This window comes from Physeter macrocephalus, chromosome 8 (genome assembly GCF_002837175.3).
Source record: "Physeter macrocephalus isolate SW-GA chromosome 8, ASM283717v5, whole genome shotgun sequence".
NCBI lineage: Eukaryota > Metazoa > Chordata > Mammalia > Artiodactyla > Physeteridae > Physeter > Physeter macrocephalus.
In genome coordinates, this window is record NC_041221.1 from 4,233,515 (window position 1) to 4,259,540 (window position 26,026).

At 44.0% G+C, this 26,026-nt stretch overlaps 1 protein-coding gene across 3 annotated transcripts; it reads left to right on the forward strand.

Moving 5' to 3' along the window:
* IFNAR2 (interferon alpha and beta receptor subunit 2) lies at window positions 1-25,314 on the forward strand. Of its 3 annotated transcripts, XM_024120382.3 has the most exons (9): window positions 4-282; window positions 5,430-5,520; window positions 6,815-6,856; window positions 8,312-8,435; window positions 9,781-9,953; window positions 11,964-12,124; window positions 13,630-13,798; window positions 19,293-19,423; window positions 23,581-25,314. In XM_024120382.3, exons 2-9 carry the CDS (start codon window positions 5,466-5,468, stop codon window positions 24,283-24,285), a joined length of 1,560 nt encoding a protein of 519 aa, XP_023976150.1. In that variant the 5' UTR covers window positions 4-282; window positions 5,430-5,465; the 3' UTR covers window positions 24,286-25,314. The 3 variants fall into 3 exon arrangements, with proteins under 3 accessions (XP_023976153.1, XP_023976152.1, XP_023976150.1); XM_024120385.3 differs by lacking the exon at window positions 6,815-6,856 and having other exon boundaries at window positions 1-282; window positions 8,321-8,435; XM_024120384.3 differs by lacking the exon at window positions 6,815-6,856 and having other exon boundaries at window positions 2-282.
* The last annotated feature ends 712 nt before the right edge of the window (window positions 25,315-26,026 follow it).

Here is a 26,026-nt window from a genome sequence, read left to right on the forward strand (position 1 = left end):
GCTCGGCGCGCGCACCCGCGCTAAAGACTTGCTCCACCTCTCGGGGAGGAGACCCCGAGGACCGATCCGCGGCACCCTCGGAGCGGAGGGTGAGGGCCACCACCCCGCCACTTTTCTCGCCTTTGCCCCACGACGGCCGTCACTGCCGAAGGGGCCGCCAGCCGCGCGCATCTTGGTCGCGAGCGCCGACCAGGGGTGCGGAGGGGTGGCGGCGGAGCCCGGCTGCGGAGGGTGCGCCCGAGGCTGGTACCCCGAGGACAACGGCGAGGCCAGATGGCCGAGGTAACGCGTGACTACTGGGGTGGCGGGGACAGGGGGCGGGGGCCGGGCGAACGCCGCCTCCCCCCAGCCGCTTCCCGGAATCCCTCTCCAGGCTCGCGTCTCTCCCCCCCACCGCGGACTCCACGGGCTCCGCCGGCGCTCCGGGCCGGGGGTGGGGTTTGCCTCCGCCCTTCTCCCGGGGGCCGCCCCGCGGCCGCGCTGCCCTCGGCCCTGGCCGGCCGGCCGGCCCGCGCTCGTCGCCCCTCCTGGGAGCAGTCTTGACGCTCCCAGCCCTGCGGCTCCACCACCTGCCATACCGAGGCGCGGGCCGCCGCGAGCTGAGAGCCACTGTCAAGTTCAAAAGTCAGACTCCTCACGATACACAACGCCTTGCACAACCGGGTTACGGGCTCGGGGCTCGGGGCTCGGGTCCGGGGTTTTCCGCCCGCTCTCCACGAGAGCAAACTGAGTTTAGCCATCCCCTGTTCCCGGGCGGGGGAGGGTCACGGAGGAGCAACCGGAGCTGAGTGTCCTGTGTCCTTTCAGACCCATCGCTTGGAAGCTGGAGGGAGGACGGGGCGATAGGACAGCGTCGCGGGGACAGGAGTGGCCCGCCCTCCAGGGTCGGGAAGGAATGAGGAGCCGGGTGCGAGTCGACGCTCGCGTTTCAACCCTGACCAAAGAAACCAGTTAAACCCAGTTAATTGGATCCACCAACCCACTTGTGGGGCTAGCGATGGCTTTGAGAAACTCTAGATGTCCCTTCTGTCTGTCTGTCTCTCTCTTTTAATGTTTGTTTGATTTCCTTGCTTTTGTTTGGCAAGAAGTCTTAGAAACTGAGCGGAACGAGGTGGGAGGTGCAGAGGCCTGGAGCCCCGCCTCGCCCAGGTGGCGGCTGAGACCAACAGGCCGTCCGTCACTTGTCTGGCATCTTGGACGGGTTTCAAAGTAGCCTCCCCCCTACGGTTCTGCCTTGCAGACAAAAGGGGTGGAAGCGAGGCCATAGCAAAATTTGCTCTAAAGAAAACATTTCCTAGTAACGTGCGCATCAGTCTTAAGGTTTGACCTGTTTGTCGCAGGAAATGACTTGATTCCCAATCACTTGCACCACCAAGGGAGTCCTAGTTTTCATCTTTGAAAGCATGGATCAGTAAACAGGGTCGAACAGTTAGAATGCTGTGAACAGATCATATTCCAACTTCCTAATGTCTTTTGTAATTTTCTTTAACTTTAGAGGGATATTTTAGGGAGCTCTTCTTTCTTACGGAAGTAATTTAAATGTCAACAATTTCTTCAGCCTTTGCTTCAGTTTTTTTCCAAGTAAAATTAAATTTAGACAGAAACATCTGTGTGAGTGTGTGTGTGTGTGTGTTGTGTGTGTCTATGCATAGAAAGATCTCTGGGATTCTGTTCACCTAATGTTAATGATGGAAATATCAGGATGCTGGGATTTTACTTTTATACATTATTTGAAATTTTTTAGTGAGCACATATAAGTATTTTTACCAAGACATAAACTAGAAACAAATGTGCCAAGATGTAAACAATGGTTGGTGCTTGGTGGTAAAAATAAAGATGGTTGTTACTTTCTTCTTTGTGCTTTTTTTTGTATATATTTTTTTAATTTCCAGGAGAAAAAGTATGTAGTTTTATTTGTAGAGTCTTTCTGAATCCGTTCATTCATTGATTAGCAAAGATGCGCCAGGTGTCAGGCTGTGCCGGGTAGGAGAAAAGACAGCATTCTGCTCTCTACCAGGAGAATAGGGGGCAGCAAGTTCCGTGAGGGTTGTCTGTCTGTTTGTCTGTCTGTCTGTTTAGGAGGAGTTGAAATTCAGAGAAGAATCACTTTGCCCAGGTTGCATCTCTTGGAGCTGGGCCTTAAAAATGGGTAGTTTTTTGTTTGGGTAGCAATGGCAAGGATTGCTGGGTGGGGAGTTGGGGAGGGGGCAGGGTGGGTGGTGATGGGAGTGTCAGAGCAGGATGTGATGTGTTGCCCAGAGCTCCGCACTTGTGTGGGACAGTAGCCTTGAATTCAACCTAAGGCTTTGGTTTCTTGTCAGGCAGCAGTGAGCTACTGGCTGGGCTGGTGGCAGAATTTGCAAGGCCCAGAGCAAAATTAAAATGCAGGGCCCCATTGGATTAAAAAGTAGGAAAAAGTACCACCAAAGGTACTAAAATATAAAGCTTTTATTTTTCTTCCATGGTGTCTCTCAACTTGCCCCCCCTTTTTTTTTCTATTGAAGGTCATTCTAAGTAAAAATATATAAATTTAATTACTAGCATGAATTTTACCATTCTCCTTTATATTGTGCAAAAGCCAGATCTAAATGCGAATATAAGAGCATTTAATCCAAATGAAGAATCACCGAATTACAGTTGGCATTTCACAGCACACAAAATAGCAGACTTGAATTCAAGCTAAAAACACATTAAAAAGTCCTCTTGACTATCACGGTATCAGGTCTCACCCAGGGTTTTCTAGAGAAATCCAAAAGACTCCAAGTCAAAATTGCCACCTACCACCCATGAGCTATCCAGGCACCTCAACTTATCCCATAATATTGTATCCATTCAGAACGTCCACAGAGATATCTTTATGAGATGTGATGTCATCTCCCATCATTACTCCTCAGCAGAGGGCCTGCACGGATGTGGACGTTCCCTAGGTGCTGGGCGCACCAGGGTTGTAGAATGCCACTTTGGGTGTGACTCCCTTGTTACCTGGTCATCTGTCCTGTGGCCTCTGGTCCCTCTGTTTTGTTCTGATGGTAGCACATCTTTGCCTTTGTTCCGCATCTGCAAAACCTTCCCTGTCTTCAGCCGCTGAGAAGTACACACACACCACTACACAATTAGAAGTCTCGCTCTCCTGCGCTGGGCCAGGGGACGCTCCTCCCCCTCTTTGTTCCTGGTGACTCATAACCCACTTCCAGTTAGCTTTCTGGTACCCTCATTGTTTTGGGGGACTGAAGAATACCCAGTTGCTTGGATGGAGGGAGACAAAAGCTCCGAGGGAGAGAAGGAATGAGACCGACTGAGGGTTCCTTAAAATGTTTGAAGAATTCCTTTCTCACTTTGGAGGGAGGAAGACATTCTAACTGTAACTCAAAATGCAGGTGCTAAGAAAGAAAATACCTTTAAAACTGAAAGCACAGGGCTTCCCTGGTGGCGCAGTGGTTGGGAGTCGGCCTGCCGATGCGGGGGACGCGGGTTCGTGCCCCGGTCCGGGAGGATCCCACGTGCCGCGGAGCAGCTGGGCCCGTGAGCCATGGCCGCTGAGCCTGCGCGTCTGGAGCCTGCGCTCCGCAACGGGAGAGGCCACAGCAGTGAGAAGCCCGCGTACTGCAAAAAAAAAAAAAAAAAAAAAAAAAAACTGAAAGCATAGAACCCAGAAGTTTCTGCATGGTTTAAACAACACAAATAGCACAGGCACATCAAAGGACAAGTGACAGAGAAAAGTGACAACGGCAGAGAAAAATAAAAAAAGACGTGATTCATATCACAAAGGGCCAGTCTCCCTCATACTTAAAAAGCTCCTTCAAACCAATAAGAAAAAAAAGCAACAACTCAATAGAAAAATGGACAAAGATACAGACAGTTAACAAGAAAGGAAAATAGCTCTTCCATATATGAAAACTTGCTCAATCTTAACCCAGAATAAGAGAAATACAGAATGAATATTAGTCCGAAGACAACTTTGCATTTACGAATTTGATTTTTAGAAATCCAAGCGCTTGATGGTTATCATGATCATAATCGTTATCCATCCCCACAAGCTCTTCCTTTGTGGGGAAGCAGAAATTCTCACGCGTCGCAGGCAGTTGTGTACATTGGTACAGCCACAAGTGGCGAGAGTGTGACTGTTTCTATCAAAATTACAAATGCGGGGACTTCCCCAGTGGTCCAGTGGTTAGGACTCCGCGCTTTCATTGCAGAGGGCACGGGTTCGATTCCTGGTCGGGGAACTAAGATCCCACAAGCCACGCACCGTGCGGCCAAAAAAGAACAAGAAAAATTACAAATGGCCCCTTTGTGCCAGGTCTCTTCTGTCTGCCCCTGCAAACCCAGCCTCCACCTTCCCCGCCCTTTACTGTGCCCTGGGATCCCGTCTTGTATGGGTACAGCTGCCCGCAGCCTTGTCCTGTGACTTCTGATTGGGTTCAGCCAATGGGGAGCCCCGAGTGAGAGAAGACAGTGAGGAATGTTTATCCCTCAGCCCCCTCGCTGCAGCCACCTAGGGTCGGCTCACATCCTAGCTCCTTACACAGGATTCCCTCCTTCCAAATTCCAGTGTTGACATCTTCCTTCTGCACCTCAAGCCCAGGATGATGAGAACCCCTGCTGTTGTTAGTTTCAGATACTACACTCTTCCTTATGGTTGGCCTGCATCTGGCTCATACATTTGTAAATAGTCCCTTGATTAAAATCTTCCTCAAATTATCCTAACTCGAATGTGCTGTTTCCCGCTGACACCCTGACTGATACACCCTTTGGCCTAGCAATCCTACTTCTGGGAAGCTTTCTCACACTTAGACTTGATATGTGCAGAATAAGGCATCTCCAGGATTATCCGTTGCAGAAAGAGTTGGGAGCCACTCAGATGTTCGTCGTGGGGACTGATTATATAAATCATGGTATGTCCATAGAGTAGAGTCTGCAACTATTTAAAAAAACAAGGAAATTCTCTTTGGTGCTGATGTAGAAAGAGCTCCCAAATATGTTTTTAAGTAGAAAAAGCAGGAATTGGACAGGGAATGTATATGCTATCTCTGTGTAAAGAAAAAGGGGTGGGGGGGATAAGAGTACATGTTTGTTTTTGCTTATGCATGAAGGACTCACCAGAAAAACAAATAAAAATAGTTTTCTGAGGGAAGCAGGACTTTTCACTATTTACTTTTTTTGTATGTTTAAAATTTTGGAACCAAATGACTGTGTTATCTGTTCAAAAGTTAAATTTAAAATTTCGACCTGCCTAGGTAGGGAATTGGTCCCAGAAGCTGCGGTGAAGCTGCTCGTGTAAATGGGGTAAATGGTCCAGCTCCCAGAAGGGCAGAGGAAGCCTGGAATCAGGAATTTCCTGCTGATCTTTCATTGTCTTGTCTTTGCCCGTTATCTTTGCAGTTTAATTAGACACTTCAGAATTTTGATCCCCTAATATTGCTTTTCAGATGTGAAAGTAAAGAAGGACATATAAAATAACAAAGATGCTTTTGAGCCAGAATGTCTCAGCGGTTGGACCCCTTAATTTGTATCCCATGGGTAAGTGTTACTTTTCTCATAGCTCCGTTGCCAGGGACCCTGTTAGGGAGTAGCCAATTGATTTCCCTGCCTTGAGGATCCAGTATCAGCTGCCCAATGTCAAGAGCCGATGGGAACGTAGATAGGAAACAAACGTTAATGGTTTGATTCACAATGGGTTTCTGCCCTACTGTTGTTTTAGGAAAACAAGCAAATAACAATTGACTTAAGGGCTTCCCTGGTGGCGCAGTGGTTGCGCATCCGCCTGCCGATGCAGGGGAACCGGGTTCGCGCCCCGGTCTGGGAGGATCCCACATGCCGCGGAGCGGCTGGGCCCGTGAGCCGTCGTGAGCCGTGGCCGCCGGGCCTGCGCGTCCGGAGCCTGTGCTCCGCAACGGGAGAGGCCGCAGCAGAGGGAGGCCCGCATACCACAACAACAACAAAAAAAATAATTGACTTAAGGCTCAATAATGAACCGGGGTCAGCCTCACTGTAACTTGAAGAGTAATTTCCCTTAATACCCTCATTCTAATCCAGGGTGGAGTTTATCACTCTACTCCTACATTTGGAAAGAGGCCAGACGCCTTATCTCCCTCCTCATCACAAAACCAAAAAGTCACCCCTGAACTTTGGTTTCCATACTTCATTTATTATTGATTTCTTTTTCCATAGCCCTATTCATTTGTGCCTTTTCTTTACCATTCTTCTGATTCTATTTCAGTATCACTGTGTCATCTGTTCCATAGTTTATCAGTAAGGTATCCATGAGTGGGACACTTCTCCCCAGACAAGTGCCATGCATTGGAGAGTATATGACAGCCTTGGTCCCCCATCTACTAAAAATGCCCCTAACCCGCCCCCCGACTCGCCAAGTCGTGGTGACATCCAGGAAACAAATGAGAATCCCCACTTCCCATCACCAAGACCCTTCTTCTTCCACCAACCCTGGTAAATATCTTTACCTTGGAAGTTTTTTAATTCGCAACGTGCTTATTCATATTCTGAGAATTGTTCCAGACAGATGACTGCTTCTCAGGACAGGCCCTCAACCAGCCAACCCTGATGACTAGTGTCAGCTCCCAAACATCTTATTTTGGATCCAGTCAGGACGAAACATCCTTAGACAATGAGCTGCTGATACCAAAGTCAGCTCTCTAAGAACCATTTACTTGAGCTTTTTTCTTTAGCGCAAGAAAAGTCTCAGTCCAATATAAATACATCTGTGAGGAAGAATCCCAGACTCAGAGCAGCAATCTCGTAAATTGATCCTGGTGAAAGTGCTGTTGCTTGTCTAACATGTTTTTCTTCTTCCCAGTGCACATCAGCCTCATGTTTGGTATTTCGTATGTTTTGCCTGGTAAGAGATTTTTCTTGGCTTGACAAAATTTTGCGTAAGAGTCAGAGTGTTGGAGTGACCATTTAGAAGTCAAAAGTGTGGGAAATTTGATTCCTGATCCCAGATCTGTTGCCATTTTGTGTGAATCTTTTTTCCTGAAATACTTTCCCTGTTAAAGGAGAATTTAGCCAATACTGGTTTTCACATTTGTCTCATAAAACTATTATAAGAAATTAACACTAGGGCTTCCCTGGTGGCGCAGTGGTTGAGAGTCCGCCTGCCGATGCAGGGGACGCGGGTTCGTGCCCCGGTCCGGGAGGATCCCACGTGCCGCGGGGCGGCTGGGCCCGTGAGCCATGGCCGCTGGGCCTGCGCGTCCGGAGCCTGTGCCCCGCAACGGGAGAGGCCGCAACGGTGAGAGGCCCGCGTACCGCAAAAAAAAAAAAAAAAAAAAAATAGTGTTAGAAATTAACGCTAGAGTTAATCTTTAAACCCCTTAAAAGAATATTCACCTCTTAATATTCTCACTAATAGAAGAATGAGGAGACACAGACTGTGCCAAACCAAAACTCATCCAGAAATAATTTCCCATTAATTTGCATTCTTCCACCTGGTACCTGGTACCAGGTAAGGGAAAACACATTTTTTTAAACTAAATTTCTTACCTACATATAAACCCGTCCACAAAACATCACTATGCGTTAAATATGTATCCAGCCTTGTGATGAGCACTGGGGGATGAAGATTTGGCAACCAAAAAGCCAAGGCCCAGGTCCTAACCATAGGAAACTTAGATGCTTTTTGAAACTTTAACCATATAAGGCAGGGATTGACAAATGTAGCTGTGACGTCTCCTTTGCTGCTGCCACTTCCCAGCTACCTAACATTACATAACTCAACTTCTCAATTTCACAGTCTGTAAAATGGGTTTGTTAATAGCACCTATCTATACTTCAGCATAGGCTTGGGGATGAAATGGAAGATTCAATCTGGACACACATTCTCCCTCTCCTCTCTGTGATAGGGAATAAGCACAGTGGGGAAAGCAGAGGAGGGAAAGCTTGCCGTGGGCCAATCTACTTAGGGGGACTGGAGGAGGGGTCGAGGGTTGACTTGAGAGGATGGGGTGGCCCAGGATGACACAGATTGTTTTGATCCAAACAGCCGCTGAGAGTCAGTGATAATTGGGTGAGCCTAAATTCTGTTTACACAGTGCTGAGTTCCTGTTTCCTAAGCTTGTCCACCCTGACAATGTGTTGCTCATCTATTAATTGTATTAGCTCATTTCTCGTGTCCAGCAAAACCAGTTCCTTCTGTGTTTCCAAGATCCCAGGGCTCTTGGGAGGGCTTCTCTGCTGGAAGTGTCGGGCTCCAGATCCCAAGGGACAGTTTGAACAGGGGCCAAGATACAACGCTGGGCTCCCGATTTCAATCTTTCTTTCTTTCTTTTTTTTTTTTTTCTCTTGTTCCCTTTAGATTTTTCAGATGAATCTTGCACTTTAAAGATGACATTACGAAATTTGCAGTCAATCTTATCATGGGAATTAAAAAACCATTCAATTGTACCAACTCACTATACGTTATGGTACACCATCATGAGGTTGGTTTGACATTTCATTTTTCTCTTGCTAAATATATTATCTTTCTATAATGTGGGGAGTGGGGAAGAGGTGATCTTACGTGTGATAGAGCTTTTCTCTCTCTCCCCCTCTCTCGCCCCTTCTCAATTTCGGTTTTTGAATCGGAGCTTTAAAAGTCTAAAGACAAAAGACCCATCCATTTTTAATTCCACTGCATACTTTAACAACCCAAAGTTATTTTGGACAAAGCTTGCATTTAGAACCAAAGCTAATTCCTACAGGTCAAAGCCTCAGAAGCAAAATAGTTATTGTGTCTGTTCTTCACAATTATTTCTCTAATTCAGTAAGTCTGGGTGTTGAAAAGTGCTGCATTTTCTGAGGACAGAAGTCCAAAGATCTGGTGACCATATTGATGGGTTGTGTTTACTTTCCTTTACTCAGGGAGGCATGTAGCACATCAGAAAGCTGCCTGGCCCAGACTAAGACAGGCCCAGGTCCAAAGTCTGGCTTGGTCACTAACCAACGCCGAGTGCAGCCTCTCTGTGCTAATCTTCCTACTCAGGGGTTGCTGAGGGACTCATGACCTAATGGACGGAGCCCTCTTTGGCTCTCTTCTTCCCACGTCTAAGAATCACCCTCCTAAGCCATTACTTTGATCCAGTAGCCCTTCGGGGTGTCCTTTTGTTGGCTGTCTATTTGGCTTCTAGCTCTTGCTGACTGACCCACTGGAGGGCCTCTTACGGGTTTCTCTTTGGTACCTGCTAAAGTCGTTGAGTTTCTCCCTGCTTTAGGCAGTCACATGTATCACCCACCTACCTTTGTGAGGCTTAAGAGAGCAGATGTCTGTGTTGTCCCCCTATAGCACAGGCTGACTTAGGACTGGACCATGTGGTCCTCAGCCAGAGAGAGAGGGTGTCTCAGCATGAGAGGCATTCATGATTGTCCTGTAGGGGCAGGGAGATCTGGGGCCTCCGCCACGAACGCCCAACATTTGCTCCTTCATTCATACAGCAGATATTTACTGAGCACCTACTACATGCCAGGGGTCAAACCATGAACCAAAATCCCTGCTCTCTTGGAGCAGACATTCTGAAAGTAGGCAGAGATATCAGTAAACAAAGATATAATGGGGCAGGCGGTGGCAAATGGTATGAAGAAAAATAGAAACAGGAAGGAGGGATCAAGAGAGAGGAGTGGGGGGCACAGGGTAAGGTGTGCCATTTGAAATAAGGTGGTGAGGGCAGATGACAACACAGGGACATTTGGGCAGAGCTAGACAAGAATGTGGAAGTGGGGCTTGCAGTTAATGGATTCTCGTCACATAAATGCTAAAGTTTTCTTTTACCTTCTCTTTGCCTTTCAAAGTAAACAAGAAGATATGAAGCTCGTTGTGGACTGTACAAATATCACAAGGTCATTCTGTGACCTGACAGATGTGTGGGTAAATATGACAGAGATGTACATCCCCAAAGTGGTTGGATACAGAGGGAATGCAGCTCTGGTCAGTTGTATGGGCTCTTTCTTCCTGACAACGGACAGTGAGTCGATCTTGTTTATTATCTTCATCATCATCACCAAAATCATCGTTATGTGCTTTGCCGTGAAGTAGGCAGTTCTCCAAAGGCGTTTTAGATGCAGGGCTAAGGTTCACCTGCTGGCCCTGCTACTTCCAACTCTGTAACCGTGGAGTGGTGACTTTTCTTCTCTGAGCCTCCGTTTTCTTCTCCAAAAAGTGGAATGCTAACCTGTCCTTTGCATCCATGCATGTATGAGGCAGGCATTCAGGCAGTAGTAGCTGCTGTCTTTCTTTTGAATTTATTTTTTATTGAAGTATAGTTGATTTACAATGTTGTGTTCGTTTCTGGTGTATAGAAGCTGCTACTTTTTGCTTTGTTTCACAAACCGACAGGAAGTGGGGAACGGAGTTCAGATGGCCTGTAAGAGCTGTCACATCTCCTTGGGCCAATGTTTTCCTAATACTTCAGCCCCTGCCCCAGATCAGAGCCCAGTAGCTCTTGCACGTGTGAACTCCCACGTGTGTGCGCACGCGGGGCCCAGACTCAGAGAACACTGGATCCCAAGAGCAGGTCTGCCCTCTCTTTCTTTCCCTACAACTGGAGTCAGCTCCCTTTGACACTTGTGTTAAGAGCCACAGAGCAGCTGGCAGTGGCTCTCAGCCGGACTCCATCACTTCTTCAATGCCCTGATCTGCAGCCTGTTTCCAAGAGAAAGATTCGGCTTCAGGACCCTGGTAAAGGCTGTGTAGGTGTATACTCGCACATATGTGCTTAGCAAAGCACGTATTCAGATGACAACTGAATCCTGCTGTAGCAAACTTAGATACTTATGAGATTCTCTGGAATTGTGGAATTGCCTGTTTGTGTATGTGTCCACAGAGAAAAGAAATAGCCCAACTTATAGAACATGGTACTCAGACCATTAAAGAATGTATATTAAAATAGTAATGAGATATCATTTTTCAAGACTCAAAATGGTAACTATTAAAAATATGTAAATACCCAGATTTAGAGGAAATGCAGGGAAGGTGCTTTGACACAGCCTTTCTGAAGGTATTTGGCAGTATATATTGAAAAGCTTAACATGTGCCTGCTCTAATCCAGAATTCCTCCAATAATTTGCCCTAAAGAAATGATTACAGCCAAATGCAAAGATTGAGCTCTAAGAATACTCATTGATGTATAGATTCTATTCAGAAAACTTAGAGCCAATCTAAATGTTCAAAAGAGTGAATCAGTTAAATCATGGGACAGCCGCTTAGTGGAATAGAATTAGCTGTGAAAAATTATGAGGAAGAATCAGGGTCAGCGACTTTCTATAAAGGGCCAGAGAAGAAACACTTTGGACTTTTTGGGCCATGTATGGTCTCTGACACATATCCTTCATTTGTTCACAACCCTTTCAAAAATAACAACCATTCCAAACTTGCAGGCTGTGCAAAATCTAACCCACGGGCCATAGTTTGCCAGGTAATGATGTAGATAAACATGCATTAGTATGTTTATGAAATAAATTAAGTGAAAACATATACCATGCAAAACAGTGTAAGAATGACTTAATTTTAGTTTAGATGTGTGTGTGTGTACACTAGTTCAGTTTTTATATGTGTAGATATATTTACACACATACAGCATGGACAAAAGAGGATTAACCACATTCAGGGACAATCCTATCTGTATTTTCTGATATTTCTGCAATGTTTATGTATTATTATTATTATTATTATTATTATTATTATATGAGAAGAAGTCATTTTCACTCTTGTGTTTAGAATACAACCTGAACATTGGGGAAATACTGACTTTCATCCTAAAATCTGTCTTCCATTTCTTGTGGTAATAGTAAACAAATCACTTCACTTTTATTGTTCTCAGTTTTTCACCAATTAAAAAAATATATAACCCACACCTCAACGAGGGCCACGGGGAATTAAAAGACAGTTGTAAAGAGGTATGGTTGTATCATGACAATGGTATCACTACGGTTATGCTATTTATTGACTGACCTTGGGATTTGTTTTGTTTTCTAAGCACTGCCTTTGGACCCACCAGAGTTTGAGATTGTTGGTTTTACAGACCACATCAGTGTGAATGTGAAATTTCAGTCTGTCGCTCCCAAGATACTAAATGAGGAAGAATTACAGTTTTACTTAGCATTAATTGAAGAACAGTCAGGGGGGACCGTTAAGAAGGTAAGTGGTCAAAACTGTACTGAGTTGGCAATGAATACATTGCCAAAAACAAAAAAAATCTGTAATGATTTGAACAATTAAAACTGAAGGGTCTAGGCTTCAGTGTGGTCTGACTTCAGGAAAGAGGTCTCCGTAGTTTCTCTACAAAGGGAAGGAGAGAGATGCTGTGGTAGCTGGAGGGAAAAGTGAGGTCGAGGGAGGGACTTTTTAAGATGGAAGAAATGATAGCATGTTCGTGTGCAGAAGGAATGTTCCGGGGGGTGCAGGGCAGGGAGCAGTGTCTGGGAGAGGAGATGAGAGTCGACGGAATCTCATGAGCATGAGACGGGGTTGGCCTTGGCTCGGAGCAGGGACTACGCATACGAGTCACAGTGGGAGGGCGCTTCCGGCGAAACTGGCACTCTTAAGATCACACGATGACCACAATACTATGCCAGGTATGCAACCCAGATGTTGACTCTCCACTGTCGGTTTGCAGTTTCCCTTCGAGGGCAGCCCTCTCACCCCTCTTGTGGTTTCTGTCCCTTTTCTTCCTCACTGCTTGTTTTCCAGGCATGAGCTTTTAGCTTGCTACGGGGGCGGGGTGTTAAAAAATAATTCCTCCTCCTTTCAAATATAAACTTGCAGAAAAATATTATTATAGAAGGCTGTATTTGAGCTGGTGGAAATCCTCATTTATAAAACTACTGGTAAGGATGTACTTTCAAAACTATAAAACATTATACAAAAGTTATTCTTCAGGAAAGAACCTTCAGATCATCTCTTTAATTCCAAAATGGAACAGAAGTAGCTGGGGAAGAAGAGGCAAAGTGTTTTTAAGGAGAAGACAAGGAAACTAGACATCAGCCTCAGTTCTGCCACAGATAAGCTGTGTGGCCTTGAGGAGGTTACTTAACCACTCTGAGCTACAGTTTCCTCACCTGGAGAATGGGAATAATGCCTGCTTTGCAGACTCTTTTGATAATCAAATGAGTTAATATGTATAAAAGCAGTTTCTGAAGTATAGACACATATCATTAAAGAAATAGGATAATCTTATTTTCTTATTTTTGCAAGATTATCTTACTGCAAACATGACATCATGGAGACCTTTATTCCTCATTGGGACTTTTTCCTCCTCATTTGTAAAAGGAAGTTGCTAGACTAGATTTCACGGTTTAAAAATGTGTGTGTGCGTGTGCATGTATGTGTGTGTATACACGTACATGTAGTTTTTTTTTTTTTTTTTTTTTGTGCGGTACGCGGGCCTCTCACCGCCGTGGCCTCTCCCGTAGCGGAGCACAGGCTCCGGACGCGCAGGCTCAGCGGCCACGGCTCACGGGCCCAGCCGCTCCGCGGCACGTGGGATCCTCCCGGACCGGGGCGCGAACCCGGTTCCCCTGCATCGGCAGGCGGACGCGCAACCGCTGCGCCACCAGGGAAGCCCCGTACATGTAGTTTTAAGGCTTGCCTCTAAATGAAATTCCCACTTAAAGTCTTACTGATTTCTTTGTTTATTTTTACAGCATAAACCCCAAATAAATGGAAACATCACTGAAAATTTCAGTTATGTCATCGACAAGTTAATTCCAAAAACGAACTACTGTGTATCTGTTTATTTTGAGCCTAAAGATCCAAGAAAAATAAATAGATCTCCCTTAAAATGTACCGTCTTTCAACCTGGATGGGAATCAGGTATGACAGTTTTTGAAAATTCATGTTTTGCTTTTACTCTGAGGGAAAACGTGTTTTCAAGAAAAGAAACTGAAAGTCGTGGAGCCCTAAAGGCATTTCTTCCAACAAAGGCACATCACAGGGATGTTTTCTGTCAGTCAGTCTCTACCATGTGCTGGAGTCACTTTTATGTTGCCATACCATGGGGACAATCAGGTATCTTCCTTTTTAACATCAGAAATCCTCCTGAAGTGGAAATGCTTTTATTTCAGGGAGTCACGATCAAGTTCAGGTCTGTGTGCCCTTAGCCCGGCCATTATTCAAGCCAAGGGCTGGAGGAGGCTGGGTTGCGGAAGCAACTGCCTACAGAGGTATCAAAGGGTAGAATGATGGATAAGTAAGGTAAGGTCCATATATGTGGCCTGGCCGTCAGGAAGGTTGGCTGTAGCTCATAGATGAAAGAGAAACTTGCCAGTGTGGATGAGATCGTCACTGCTGAATGCTGAAAGCCCTTCTGTGGCCAAGGCATCAGAACAGTAAACGGCATGCTCCCCGAACCTTCCTTCGAATGGAGGAATTTGCAGGGGGAACAATCCTTCAGCCTTAGGAACATCCACTGCTGGTTATTCTCTTGGGAAGCCACTAGGTCTCCCAACTGTTTTGCCAAAAGTGAAAATCTGTGAAAATCTCCCCCTCAAAGGAGCCTTTCTGAATTTCCCAACCCCAGTGCGAGTTTCTTTAATGCGCTGATCTACCAGAGCAAAAATAAAGTAAGATGAGATTTATGGGGAAGTGGCTGCAAGTGCTATGGCTTATCTGCGTCTGAAGTGAGGTTCACTAAACCAGCGCCTGGCACATCAAGGTGCCTGGTGTTTGCTGTAACTCCAGGCAGTGTGATTTTGTTCTCCAGTATTCCTCAGAATCAAATGATAAACAGGCCAATTTTAAAGGAATGATACACAGGCCAATTTTATCTCATGACTGTAGCTTAAATGATTTATATAATGTCAGTTAAATATGGGCAAACCTAAAACTGCATATAGATTCTTCATGCCTGCAAAAATGTAAACCCCACACAAATTAACATATCTGTGTTCTAACACCAATTCTCAACATCAACCAAGTGTCCGGAGGTTCATTTCTGATACTACAGGGAGTTAGCACATACCCCACAGGTTAAGGGGCTCAATCCCACAAGACTGCCTTCACTACAGATGCCAGCAAGTCCTACAAGTCCTACAACTTGCCATACACGTCCTAGGTCCTCAGGCTACCCACGCTTCTGTCCAAGCTGGCTGCAAATTCAGAGGTTCCCAGATTTAATAATTCGCTAGAATGACTCGTAGAACTCAGGAAAACACCATGCTTACTCTTACCATTTTATTATAGAAAATAAAAATGAGCAGCCAGATGAAGAGGTACATAGTCTGGAAGGTTGCAAGTGCAGGAGCTTCTGTTCTGGCAGAGTCAGGCTACACCACCCTCCCTATACTTTGATATGTTCACCAACCAGAATTTCCCCAAGCCTCACTGTCCAGAGTTTTTACTGGGTTCATTACGTAGGCATGGTTAATTAAATCATCGGCCATTTGTGATTAACTCAATCTCCAGCCCCTCTCCCCTCCCTAGAGGTCAGGGGTGGGACCAGAATTTCCAGAAGTTCAGCTCATTAACATAAACTCAGATATGGTCCCCAAAAGCCACTCCTATCACTGAGGAAATTCCAAGGGTTTTTGAAATTCTGTGCCAAGAACCAGGGACAAAGGCCAGATATTATTATTATGATTATTATTATTACTATACCATGATCTTATAAACAAACAACTGTGAAACCGGTTGAATGAAGAAATTATTTCTCCTCTGCTCAACAGAATACTTCTGTACTACAAATCTGTGGGGGGCTTTTTCCCACACCAAACACTTCTTCCACATCAGCTCATCGTCATACAATTTAACTCAATTCTAACACCATCTGCTTGGAGAAAGCGTCAGATCCCACAAGTTAAGGGCTCAGTCCCACAAGACTGGCCCCCCCGCCACACTTAAACGCCAGTCGCAGGTTCACGTTGTCACGTGGACTGACCAACAAGCTATAAATCAGAGATTCCCAGAATCCTCTCCTTGGCTTTGATAATTTGCTAGAATGGCTCACAGAACTCAGGAAAACAGTTTACTTACTAGATTCCTGTTTATTATAAAAGGTTGCAACTCAGGAATAGCCAGAAGGAAGAGATGCATAGGGCAAGGTTTGGAAGTTCTCCAAACGCCATCATTTAGGGTTTTTAAGGAGGCTTATGTAGACATGACAGATTAAATCCTTGGCCATTGGCAATTACTTCAACCTCCCACTTCTCCCCTCCCCGGAGGTCAAGGGGTGGGGCTGAAAGTTCCAACTCTCTAAATCACAGGGTTGGTTCCCCTGGCAACCAGCGCCCATCCTCTGGGGCTTTCCGAAAATCACCTCCTTAATGTAAACCAAGTGAGGTTGAGAGGGGCTTGTTATGAATAACAAAAAATGCTCCTTTCACTTTCTTTCCTCTAATCACTTAGGAAATTCTAAGGGTTTCAGAACTGGGGACAAAGACCAAATATGTACTTCTTATTATAAATCACAATATCACAGCAATAAAAAACCCAGTAATATGACATGACAGACAGGGTTTGCTGAAACTCAGTCTGCATTTAGGTGAATCCAAGCCTGACTGAAGGCACTGCTTCTTTGGAAGTTGATATCCTTGTTCTGTGACGGTTCAGTTTCTCCCCTGACTTTTCTCTGTTTCACCCACTAAGAAATGGTCATGCAGCAGCATGCTGTCCCATCACTTCATGTTTCCTTGGTGTGAACACATCATCTTGCATATTGTCAACCTCCATTATTTTTATCATTACATGAGACAGTTAAAGTACAGGTATGCCTCACTATCCAAATATTTCATGTCCCAATTCTTGTCTGAAACTTCAGGAACCAAGTAGGTTCATATAACGTGGCCCCTCTCACTATCCAAACTGGCCGTGTGAGCCACCCTCAACTAGCCAAACTCAGGGACCAGGTGGGGAATTCTTGAAGGATGACCTGGGACCAGAATTAACTTACTGGGACTCAGTGGTGAACACTGGTATCTTAAGGCAGTATTGATATGGGGGAATTTAGTCCAGAGAGCTGGAGAAATGTCTCCCCTTTGTCAAACATTAAACTAATTGGTTGGCTTTTTTCAGTAAGGTCCTGAGGGAAAGCTGTGCTTATCCGTTTGACAAAAAAAAATTTTTTTTGGCTGTGCCACATGCATGCCCAGCTTGCGGGATCTCTGTTCCCTGACCAGAGATAGAACCCGTGCCCCCTGCAGTAGAAGCGTGGAGTTCCAACCACTGGACCACCAGGAATTCCCCATTTGGCAAATATTTATCAGGGGTCTACTATGTGCCAGATTCTTTTCTAGATACTGGGGATACAGCAGTGAACAAAACAGATAAAAATTCCTGAGCTTATATTGGGAGACAGAGAAACAAGGTTAAAAAATAAAATGTATAGTGTGTTAAGTGATGGTAAGTACTATAGAGAAAAATTATGCAGAAAGGGTGCAGGGAGGGGGGCAATTTCAGGTAGAGGGTGGTAGGTCTCTTTTAAATAGGGTGGTGTCTTGTTTACATTCCCTAGAAGCAGGGCCAAAACCAAAATTCTAGTTCAAGTGACTCACTGGGGCAGGAGGTGGGGTGGACACATGGGTCAGAATTTCATATCATTGCTTCTCCAAAGAAATCACTTTGGTTCACAGAATCCTCTTCAGGAATGTAAGCTCTGTACGTGTAAGAATTTTGTATTATAAAGATGTGCCTTTATGGCTAGATCTGATTCTAGAACTGCCATTGATATGACATGCCTTCATTCATTCTTCTTTTTTTTATTGGAATATAGTTGATTTACAATGTTGTGTTAGTTTCAGGTGTACAGCAAGGTGAATCAGTTATACATATCCACATACCCACCCTTTTTTAGATTCTTTTCCAATATAGGTCATTACAGAGTATTGACCTATAGTACTGTGCTATACAGTAGGTCCTCATTAGTTAACTGTTTTATATACAGTAGTGTGTATATGTCAATCCCAATCTCCCAGTTTATTCCCTTCCCCTTTCCTCCAGTAACCATGAGTTTCTTTCTTACATCTGTGACTCTGTTTCTGTTTTGTCAATAAGTTCATTTGTACCATTTTTTTAGATTCTACATATAAGCATATGGTATTTGTCTTTCTCTCCCGGACTTACTTCACTCAGTATGACAATCTCTAGATCCATCCATGTTGCTGCAAATGGCATTATTTTGTTCTTTTTTTTGGTTGAGTAATATCCCATTGTATATATGTACCACATCTTCTTTATCCATTCTGTTGATGGACTGTTGATGGGCATTTAGGTTACTTCCATGTCCTGGCTATTGTAAATAGTGCTGCAATGGACATTGGGTGCATGTGTCTTTTCCAATCATGCTTTTCTCTGGATATTTGCCCAGGAGTGGGATTGCTGTATCATATGGTAACTCTATTTTTAGTTTTGTAAGGAACCACCATAGTGTTCTCCATAATGGTCTTACCAATTTACATTCCCATCAACAGTAAATGAGGGTTCCCTTTTCTCCACACCGTCTCCAGCATGTATTGTTGGTAGATTTTTTGAAGATGACCCATTCATTCTTGATGGGAATGAAAGGGGTTTGTGAATCTTCTGCCATCTGAGGGAGCAGACCTTCACTGTGTTTCTTTCTGTTCATTCTTTAACCTTTTGAAAGACTTTAAAAATATATGAGCCATCTTTACTTCTTCCTCTCCTGTATTTGTTTTGCCTGAGACTGTGGCTATAGGATTAATATTAAGAAAAGTCTTTCTGGAAATTTAAGAGAGCCTTAGTTATGTAACTATTGATTTCTTCTCAGTCCAGTTGGGCTTATGGAAGAAAGCTATTTTCATTCAGAAAACTGAAATTTTCCAAAAGTAATTTTGACAAGAAACTAAAGGAGAACTCATAACAGGACAAAGCAAGCTCTTGGCTCCTGGTGTGGCCAAAGACCAGCTTCAGGGTGACACGTTGTTTTCTTCAGACACACGTTGTTTTCTTCAGACATACTCCCCTTTTCCACTCCTCCCTGCCTGCCCTTCATGCTGACTGTGCCTATTGAGCATTGGAGACCTGACTAGCGTGACTCAGAAAGTTTTTCTTTTTTTAATTTTGATAATTTACACTTAAATGGTCACATGTGGCTAGTGGCTACCATATTGGACAGTGCAGTTATAGAGCATAATTATCAACTGGAAGAAATTTTACTTTTAAAAACTGAATTTTTATCAATTTTTTTAAATCTATACTTGGATTACTTTCCATTCTTTGGTATTTAACAATAGTTTTTCCAACTTTTGCCCCCTTGATAAACCCCTCCACCGCCAGATCAATGTACATTTATTCCCAACCGCAGTTGTTCATTGGATTTATTTTGAAATAAAGCCATTTAATTTTTCATCAACAGAGTCATCAGAATCTGCCACAATAGGAGGAATAATTACTCTGTTTTTAATAGCTGCTGTCATCATAAGCACTGTAATGATGCTGAAACGGATCGGTTACATATGCTTAAGAAATGATTTCCCCAAAGTTTTGGTAGGTATTTTTTTTTAAATTCCTATCATTATTTTTCATTTTAACTTAAGAATTTTTATTATACGCTTAAATATTTACACAGAAGAAAACCCCATTGTCTCAAAACATCAAGGTGTTTTATCACTCTGGATTCTTTTCCATCCCTATAAACCTCTATTTGGAATTTTCTGCTTTCTTTTTATACTTTGTCCACATACGATTTTCAACAATCAACATAGTTTTCCATTGTTATTAATGTCTCCTTTTCCCCTTAATCATTTCTCAGCTGTAGGGCATTTGGATTGATTTCTTTTCCTTTCATGTCTGTCTTTGGCCATTATGAATAATGCAATGAACATTTTTATACAGGTTGTCTTTTTAGTTTGGATTACTTCCATGGAATAGATACACAAAGTGAATTTATCTTATAAAAAAATGTAAAGAATTAATTTATAATGCTAGTGTCAACATAGAGATGGACACCTTTCTCCAAAGCTCTGCTGGCGTTAATTAATCATTTTTTCTACTTTTGTTCATTTATCGCAGTATAACTGTCCCCCAGAGTTGCTCTTATTTGTGTTCATTGTTAGTGATACCAGCCATTTTGTCTTCATATTTTCTCTCTGCTTCCTGAGGCATATTCTTCCTGCTCAGAGCCTTGAGCACTCAGCCAAGTCTGGGTATTGATCTTACATATTTCTAAAGCCTCCTCATGTGTTTTGACTCAAGCACTTTGCCCATCATTTTTCATTTTCCCTATCGTGTCACTTTCCTTCTACATTAGAAAATTATCAGAAATATCTTTTCTATGTTTGAACTCATTCACCTTCTTCTTCTTCTAATTTTTTTAACAGCCACAAATAAATATCCCTCCACAGGTGATAAAAGTGTAGTCTTTTTATTTTTTAATTCTTTTGTTTCTTTAAAATTTTTTTAATTGAAGTATAGTTTATTTACAATGTTGTGTTAGTTTCAAGTGTACAGAAAGTGATTCAAGTGTACAGGAAGAATATATATATATTCTTTTTCAGATTCTTTTCCATTATAGGTTATTACAAGATATTGAATATAGTTCCCTGTGCTATACAGTAGGTCCTTGTTGTTTACCTACTTTATACATAGTAGTATGTTTATGTTAATCCCATATTCCTAATTTATCTCTTCCCACCCCTGTCCCTTTTCCCTTTTGGTAAACATAAGTTTGTTTTCTATGTCTATGAATCTATTTCTGTTTTGTAAACAAGTTCATTTGTATCATTTTTTTTAGATTCCACAAATAAGTGATAGCATATGATATTTGTCTTTCTCTCTGACTTTCTTCACTTAATATGATAAGCTCTAGGTCCATTCAAGTTTTTGCAAATGGCATTATTTCATTCTTTGTTATGGATGATGTACTCTTCTTTTTCTTGTTCTTATTTGTTCAGATTGGGTTGGGGGAGGGATTGTTTGGGGGGAGGGGTGCTTTTGGAGTTTTTAGTTACAATTAGTATTTGAACCTGGATGGCATTTGGTTGTAGCTTATGAGAAGTAAATTGCTCTGTGTTGGATTTCATCCACACTATGATCCCTGTATTGCAAGAATGGTTGGTTCTTATCTATCAGTGTAACTTTTATCTTTGTATCTTTAACAATGTATATTTTGAATCTTTTATGTTAGTGTTCAGTAGCAAGTTTACTCTCAGCCTTTACTCCAACTCTTCTGTTGGCCATGTACTGCTTTGGCCTTGAGGTCTTAGGTAAATCCCACTCCAATTCATATTTCTCATGCAGCCTTGAGATATAAAGGCCCCTAGCACCACACCCATCACCTCCTAGGTAATCTTCTGCCTGAATTACCTAAACTCATTACTAACCCTCCTCCCACGTCTCCCTGGGACTCTTCCCATCCTTAAAATGCACCCAAATTATATGCCAATTATATTTATACCTGTTATTGTGTTAACCCCAAGTAATGACAGGAGGTATTGTTATCTTGTGTCTGCCTGGTATTTCTCCATTAAAAATTGTTACTCTGTGTTTAAGTAAAAACTCTAGGAATAGTAAAACAGAACACCCTAGGTCTAGTATGTTTGTGTATGTATGTTTAATCAAGAACAGATATTAAAAATTTTAAACGTTGTCTTTTCTCTCTCTCCCATCCCCCTCCCCTCCCCCTCCTTCTCCTCTTTTGCATTTAACAAATATGTGTTGTGTATTTACTGTGTGTCCACATGTTATAGGTGCTGGGGATCTAGATGTGAATAAAGCAAACAAAACATGTGCCCTTATGGAGCTTAAAGTCTGAAAAATGGGGGAAGAGACAATGATAATTTGTAGATGATATGACTGGCTAAGTAAGAAATTCAGAATCTAGAGACAAATTATCAGGACTAATAAGTTTAACAATGTGTTACACACAAAATAATCAATATAAAAATGCTTGCATTTTTATACACGAGCAACAATCACTTAGAAAACAAATATATTTTTATATAAGTTGCTTTTCAACATCCAAGAAATTAAGTACACAAATCATAGCAAAAAGCTCTGTGAAGTTTCACAAACTCAGTGTACCCACATAACTCACACCCAGATCAAGAAAGAAAACATGACCAGCCTCCCCAGAAGTCTCTCCTACCTATTAGTCACTGCCCATATCCAGGATTACCACTTTCCTGATTACTAACAGCATAGGTTAGTTTTACCTGGTTTTGAACTTGGAATCATACAGTTAAATGGAATAATGCGATTTAAATGAAAACATACCGTTTTTATAATACCATTACAATGGTAATAAAAATACTTTAAAAACAAGGAAGATATCTAACAGAAGATGTCAGAAGCCCATTGTGGAGAAAATTATCTAACCTTATTGAAAAACATTAACAAAGATCTAGTCAAATGGAGATCCCAGAGACAGACCCACATATGTGGAAACATGACTAATGACAAGTAGGAATTGCAGTGGGGAAAGGATTGACAGGTCAATAAATGTTATCTATATGGGGGGAAATGAAATTGGATCCCTACCTCACACCATACACAACCATCAATTTCAGGCTTATTAAAGACTGTAATGTGAAAGGCAAAACTGTTAAAAGTTTTAGAAGGCAATAAAGGAGATTCTTACTTTGGGGCAAGGAAGATTCAGCAGAAACCATGAAGAAAGAAAAGTGATACATCTTCTTACATTAAAATTGAGAACTTCTTTCCATCAAATGTTATCATAAAGAGAGTAAAATGTTAAACCAGAGACGGGGGGAAATTACATGTAGCAAAAATAATCAACAAATAATTGGCATCTAGATTATAGATTATATATAGAGCCCCTATAAATCAATAAGAAAAATGATGAACAACCCAATGGAACAATTCATCCCAAGGCTAGGTCTGGATAGAGTCAGGAAAGAGTAGGCTTGTCAAATTGGGCAGCCTGAGCAAGAGAGGAGGAGGATGTCAATGATGTTTCCAGGTCTGTGAAAGGAATCTCGTGACCCCCTCCTCAGCATGACCCCATTGTAGCCAGTCTCCTTAGCCCACCTCACCTTCTGTGTCCTGGAGGTGCTGGATCAGAGCAAGCTGCAGTCTCCCTGCTCTTCTCATCTCTGACCCTTTAGGGGTCACCTGCCTCTTTAAGGTCCTCCAGTCCAGAGGGCTTTGACCCCGGTGGAATCGGCTCCCTAGAATCTCTCCTTACTCACAGTTCCTTGATACCCTTAAGAATGTCAGCAATCCAGGGCTGAAATCTATCCAGACTCAATGGATAGATTGCCCTGACAAGCAAGAAGCAGCGAGGAAACAGCAGGAGGAAGGAGTGGGCTAGTCTCTGCTGCAGGCAGCCTCCTAGTTTGAAACCCAGCCTCCACCACTTAGTATTCCTGAAACTTGTGAAACTTGGGCAAGTTTCTTAACCTCTCTGCCTCATTTTCTCACCTGTAAAGCGGGGATAAGAATAGTAAGCCTGCTTCATAGAGCGGTTGTGAGGGTAAAATGAATTATAACGTATAGATTACTAAAAGCAGTGCCCTGCAAATAGTAAACACTCTGTAACCATTAGCCATTATTATTGTTGCCATCGTCCTCATTACCACCTTCCCCATCACTGTGTAGTTAACCTCATTAAGTTTTATGATGTCAAAAAGTAAAGAACAAACACTCAGAATTGATACCCTCTGTTTTTGTTTTTTTTTTTTAAGAATTTTTATAAATTGTCAGTCTTGGTATTTCCCGAGCTGCCTCGGTTGGAGGAAGTGGCTACCGTGGAGGTCATTCACATCAACAGAAAGAAGAAAGTGTGGAATTATAATTATGATGATGAAAGTGACAGCGATAATGAAGCAGCCCCCCGAATAAGCGCAGGTGGTTACACCACACACGGACTAACAGGCAGGCTGTGTCCCGCCTCCGTGTCCTCGGCCACCTTGGAGGACTGCAGTGACCCGGCTGCTGAGGAGGGTGACCTGCCCGAGCCCGAGGCTGATGCTGAGGCCCTGACGGCACCAGGGCCCAGGCCCTGGCAGTCGGAATGCACAAGCAGGGGCTACCAGGGGAGAGGGAACCTGCTGCAGGACCCCTTTTCCGAGGAGGACAGCAGCTCCACGGAGGGGTCTGGGGACAGAATTGTCTTCAATGTGGATTTGAACTCTGTGTGCGTGAGGGCCCTTGAGGACAACGACGACTCAGAAGTCACCCCAATGTTACCGTCTCGTCCAGAAGAGACAGTCGTGCTAGAGGACCCTGACGAGACAGAATCGAACCTTCTGGTGGCCAGTGGAGAAGGGACACAGCTGCCCTTCCCCGGCCCCTCTGCAGAGTGCCCGTGGCCTGAAGATGCTCCTTCTGATAAAAGTGACACTTCTGAGTCGGATGTTGACATGAGGGATGGTTATGTAATGAGATGAATGAATCAAGAAATATTAACTCGGGGGGCTTCCCTGGTGGCGCAGTGGTTGCGCGTCCGCCTGCCGATGCAGGGGAACCGGGTTCGCGCCCCGGTCCGGGAAGATCCCACATGCCGCAGAGCGGCTGGGCCCATGAGCCATGGACGCTGAGCCTGCGCGTCCGGAGCCTGTGCTCTGCAACGGGAGAGGCCACAACAGAGGGAGGCCCGTATACCACCCCCCAAAAAAAAAAAAAAAAAAAAAGAAATATTAACTCGGACGCCTGCTACCTCCGGTGCTGTTCCTCCCAGCACCCGCACTTGCTCCTTTGGAGTCTCCAAGTGTTCTCTGAGGGAAGGATTAGGAGACTGGTGACATCATCTGTGCAAATTCCCAGTCTGGGGGAAGGGGAGGTGGGAAACAGAGTATTCTGGTATCATTCAGTGCGTTGTTTACCAGTTCAAAGTGATTTGCTTTGAGGGGAAAAGGCCCTGCCCATTCCCTTTATTCTCATGGATGTCTAATGTTTCTGCATCATGTTTCCCAGAGTAAAGAGCGGGGTTTATAGCAGGAGCAGTCAGCATTGTTTTCCACAGGCTCCAGGAAAGAGCAGGAAATCAGCAGAAAAAGAGGAGGGAGGCTGGGCTGTGGGAGAGAAAGGAGGGGCACACACCAGGAAACAGAAGCACATGCTTCGGGTTGGGTTAGAAGTAGGGAAGGTCCAGCCAAGTCTTGGGCACCTGCCAGATGATATTCTGTCGCCTACACTCTTGAAAATTCAACTCTCAGCCCCTTGCACAACCCTCAATCTGAGTGAAGAAGACAGACACACCGTAAATAACTCTAAGGCGGGGCGGGTGACTAATACAGAAACATTTGCATAAGGGGGAGGGATAGAATCTCTGTGTCATATTTTAAGATTTAATTTTGTACAATGGTTGGAGGTTGGTAAAAAAGAAAACATGCTTTTTAATATAAACTTGGGAATGTCTTCAGAGTTGTTTCTTATTAGACAGGATATATATGCAGCGGATGTGTGGTTCTGCTGGCATCTCTAGGCTGCACAAAACTCCCTCCAACTCTGTGCAGTGGCCTATGGGGGCCAAAGGCACATTCTCCCTCTCTGCGTTCAAGTTCATGTGAGGTGTTTTAGCGACAGACGCCAGGCAGTGTCTTACACACCCTGGTACTTACCCTGCTCTGGGTTTTCCAACCTCACCACTGCAAAACTGAAAAAGGAAATTAGGCCTTTCTCAGCAGTGTTGTGAGAGAACCGATTATTGCCAAAGAAATGACTTGGCTTTGTGTTGTTGCTTATCCCTGGGGGGAGGGGGGAGTTACGGTAAAGAAGCCCCTGTCAAACTGGATTTGCTAAAGGAGTGCTTTAAAATCAGTTTATTTGCGGGGAGAGGGGATTATAGAGGCCGTGCCTGTTCTCTGGAGAAAACCTGGGGAATACTGCATGGTGTAAACCACCACCATCCAGATATCACCTCTGGGATGGCGTTGGAGTGTATTTAACTTGCGGCTCCTTTCAAAGCATGCATTTAATGTAATGGGGACACAGCACGTACAGTTTTGCAATCTGTTTTACAATCTGTTTTCCACTCACCCGTAGGAGGAAAGTGCCCTTCCACCTCTGCACCTGGCCCTGCCAATCGGGTGAAAGCGGCCTCTCGAGACTGGCGCGCGGGGGTGGGGTCCGAGGCAGTCGCCCCGCCCCGCCGGTTCCCGGAAGCAGCCTCGGGGCGGGGCGGCCGGA

Excerpts from the sequence above, each read along its gene's own strand:
- IFNAR2 (XM_024120382.3), top strand. The coding sequence starts at position 5,466 with ATGCTTTTGAGCCAGAATGTCTCAGCGGTTGGACCCCTTAATTTGTAT. Across the intron at positions 6,857-8,311 it reads TATTTCGTATGTTTTGCCTG|ATTTTTCAGATGAATCTTGC; the intron begins GTAAGAGATTTT and ends TGTTCCCTTTAG. Across the intron at positions 12,125-13,629 it reads CAGGGGGGACCGTTAAGAAG|CATAAACCCCAAATAAATGG; the intron begins GTAAGTGGTCAA and ends TTATTTTTACAG.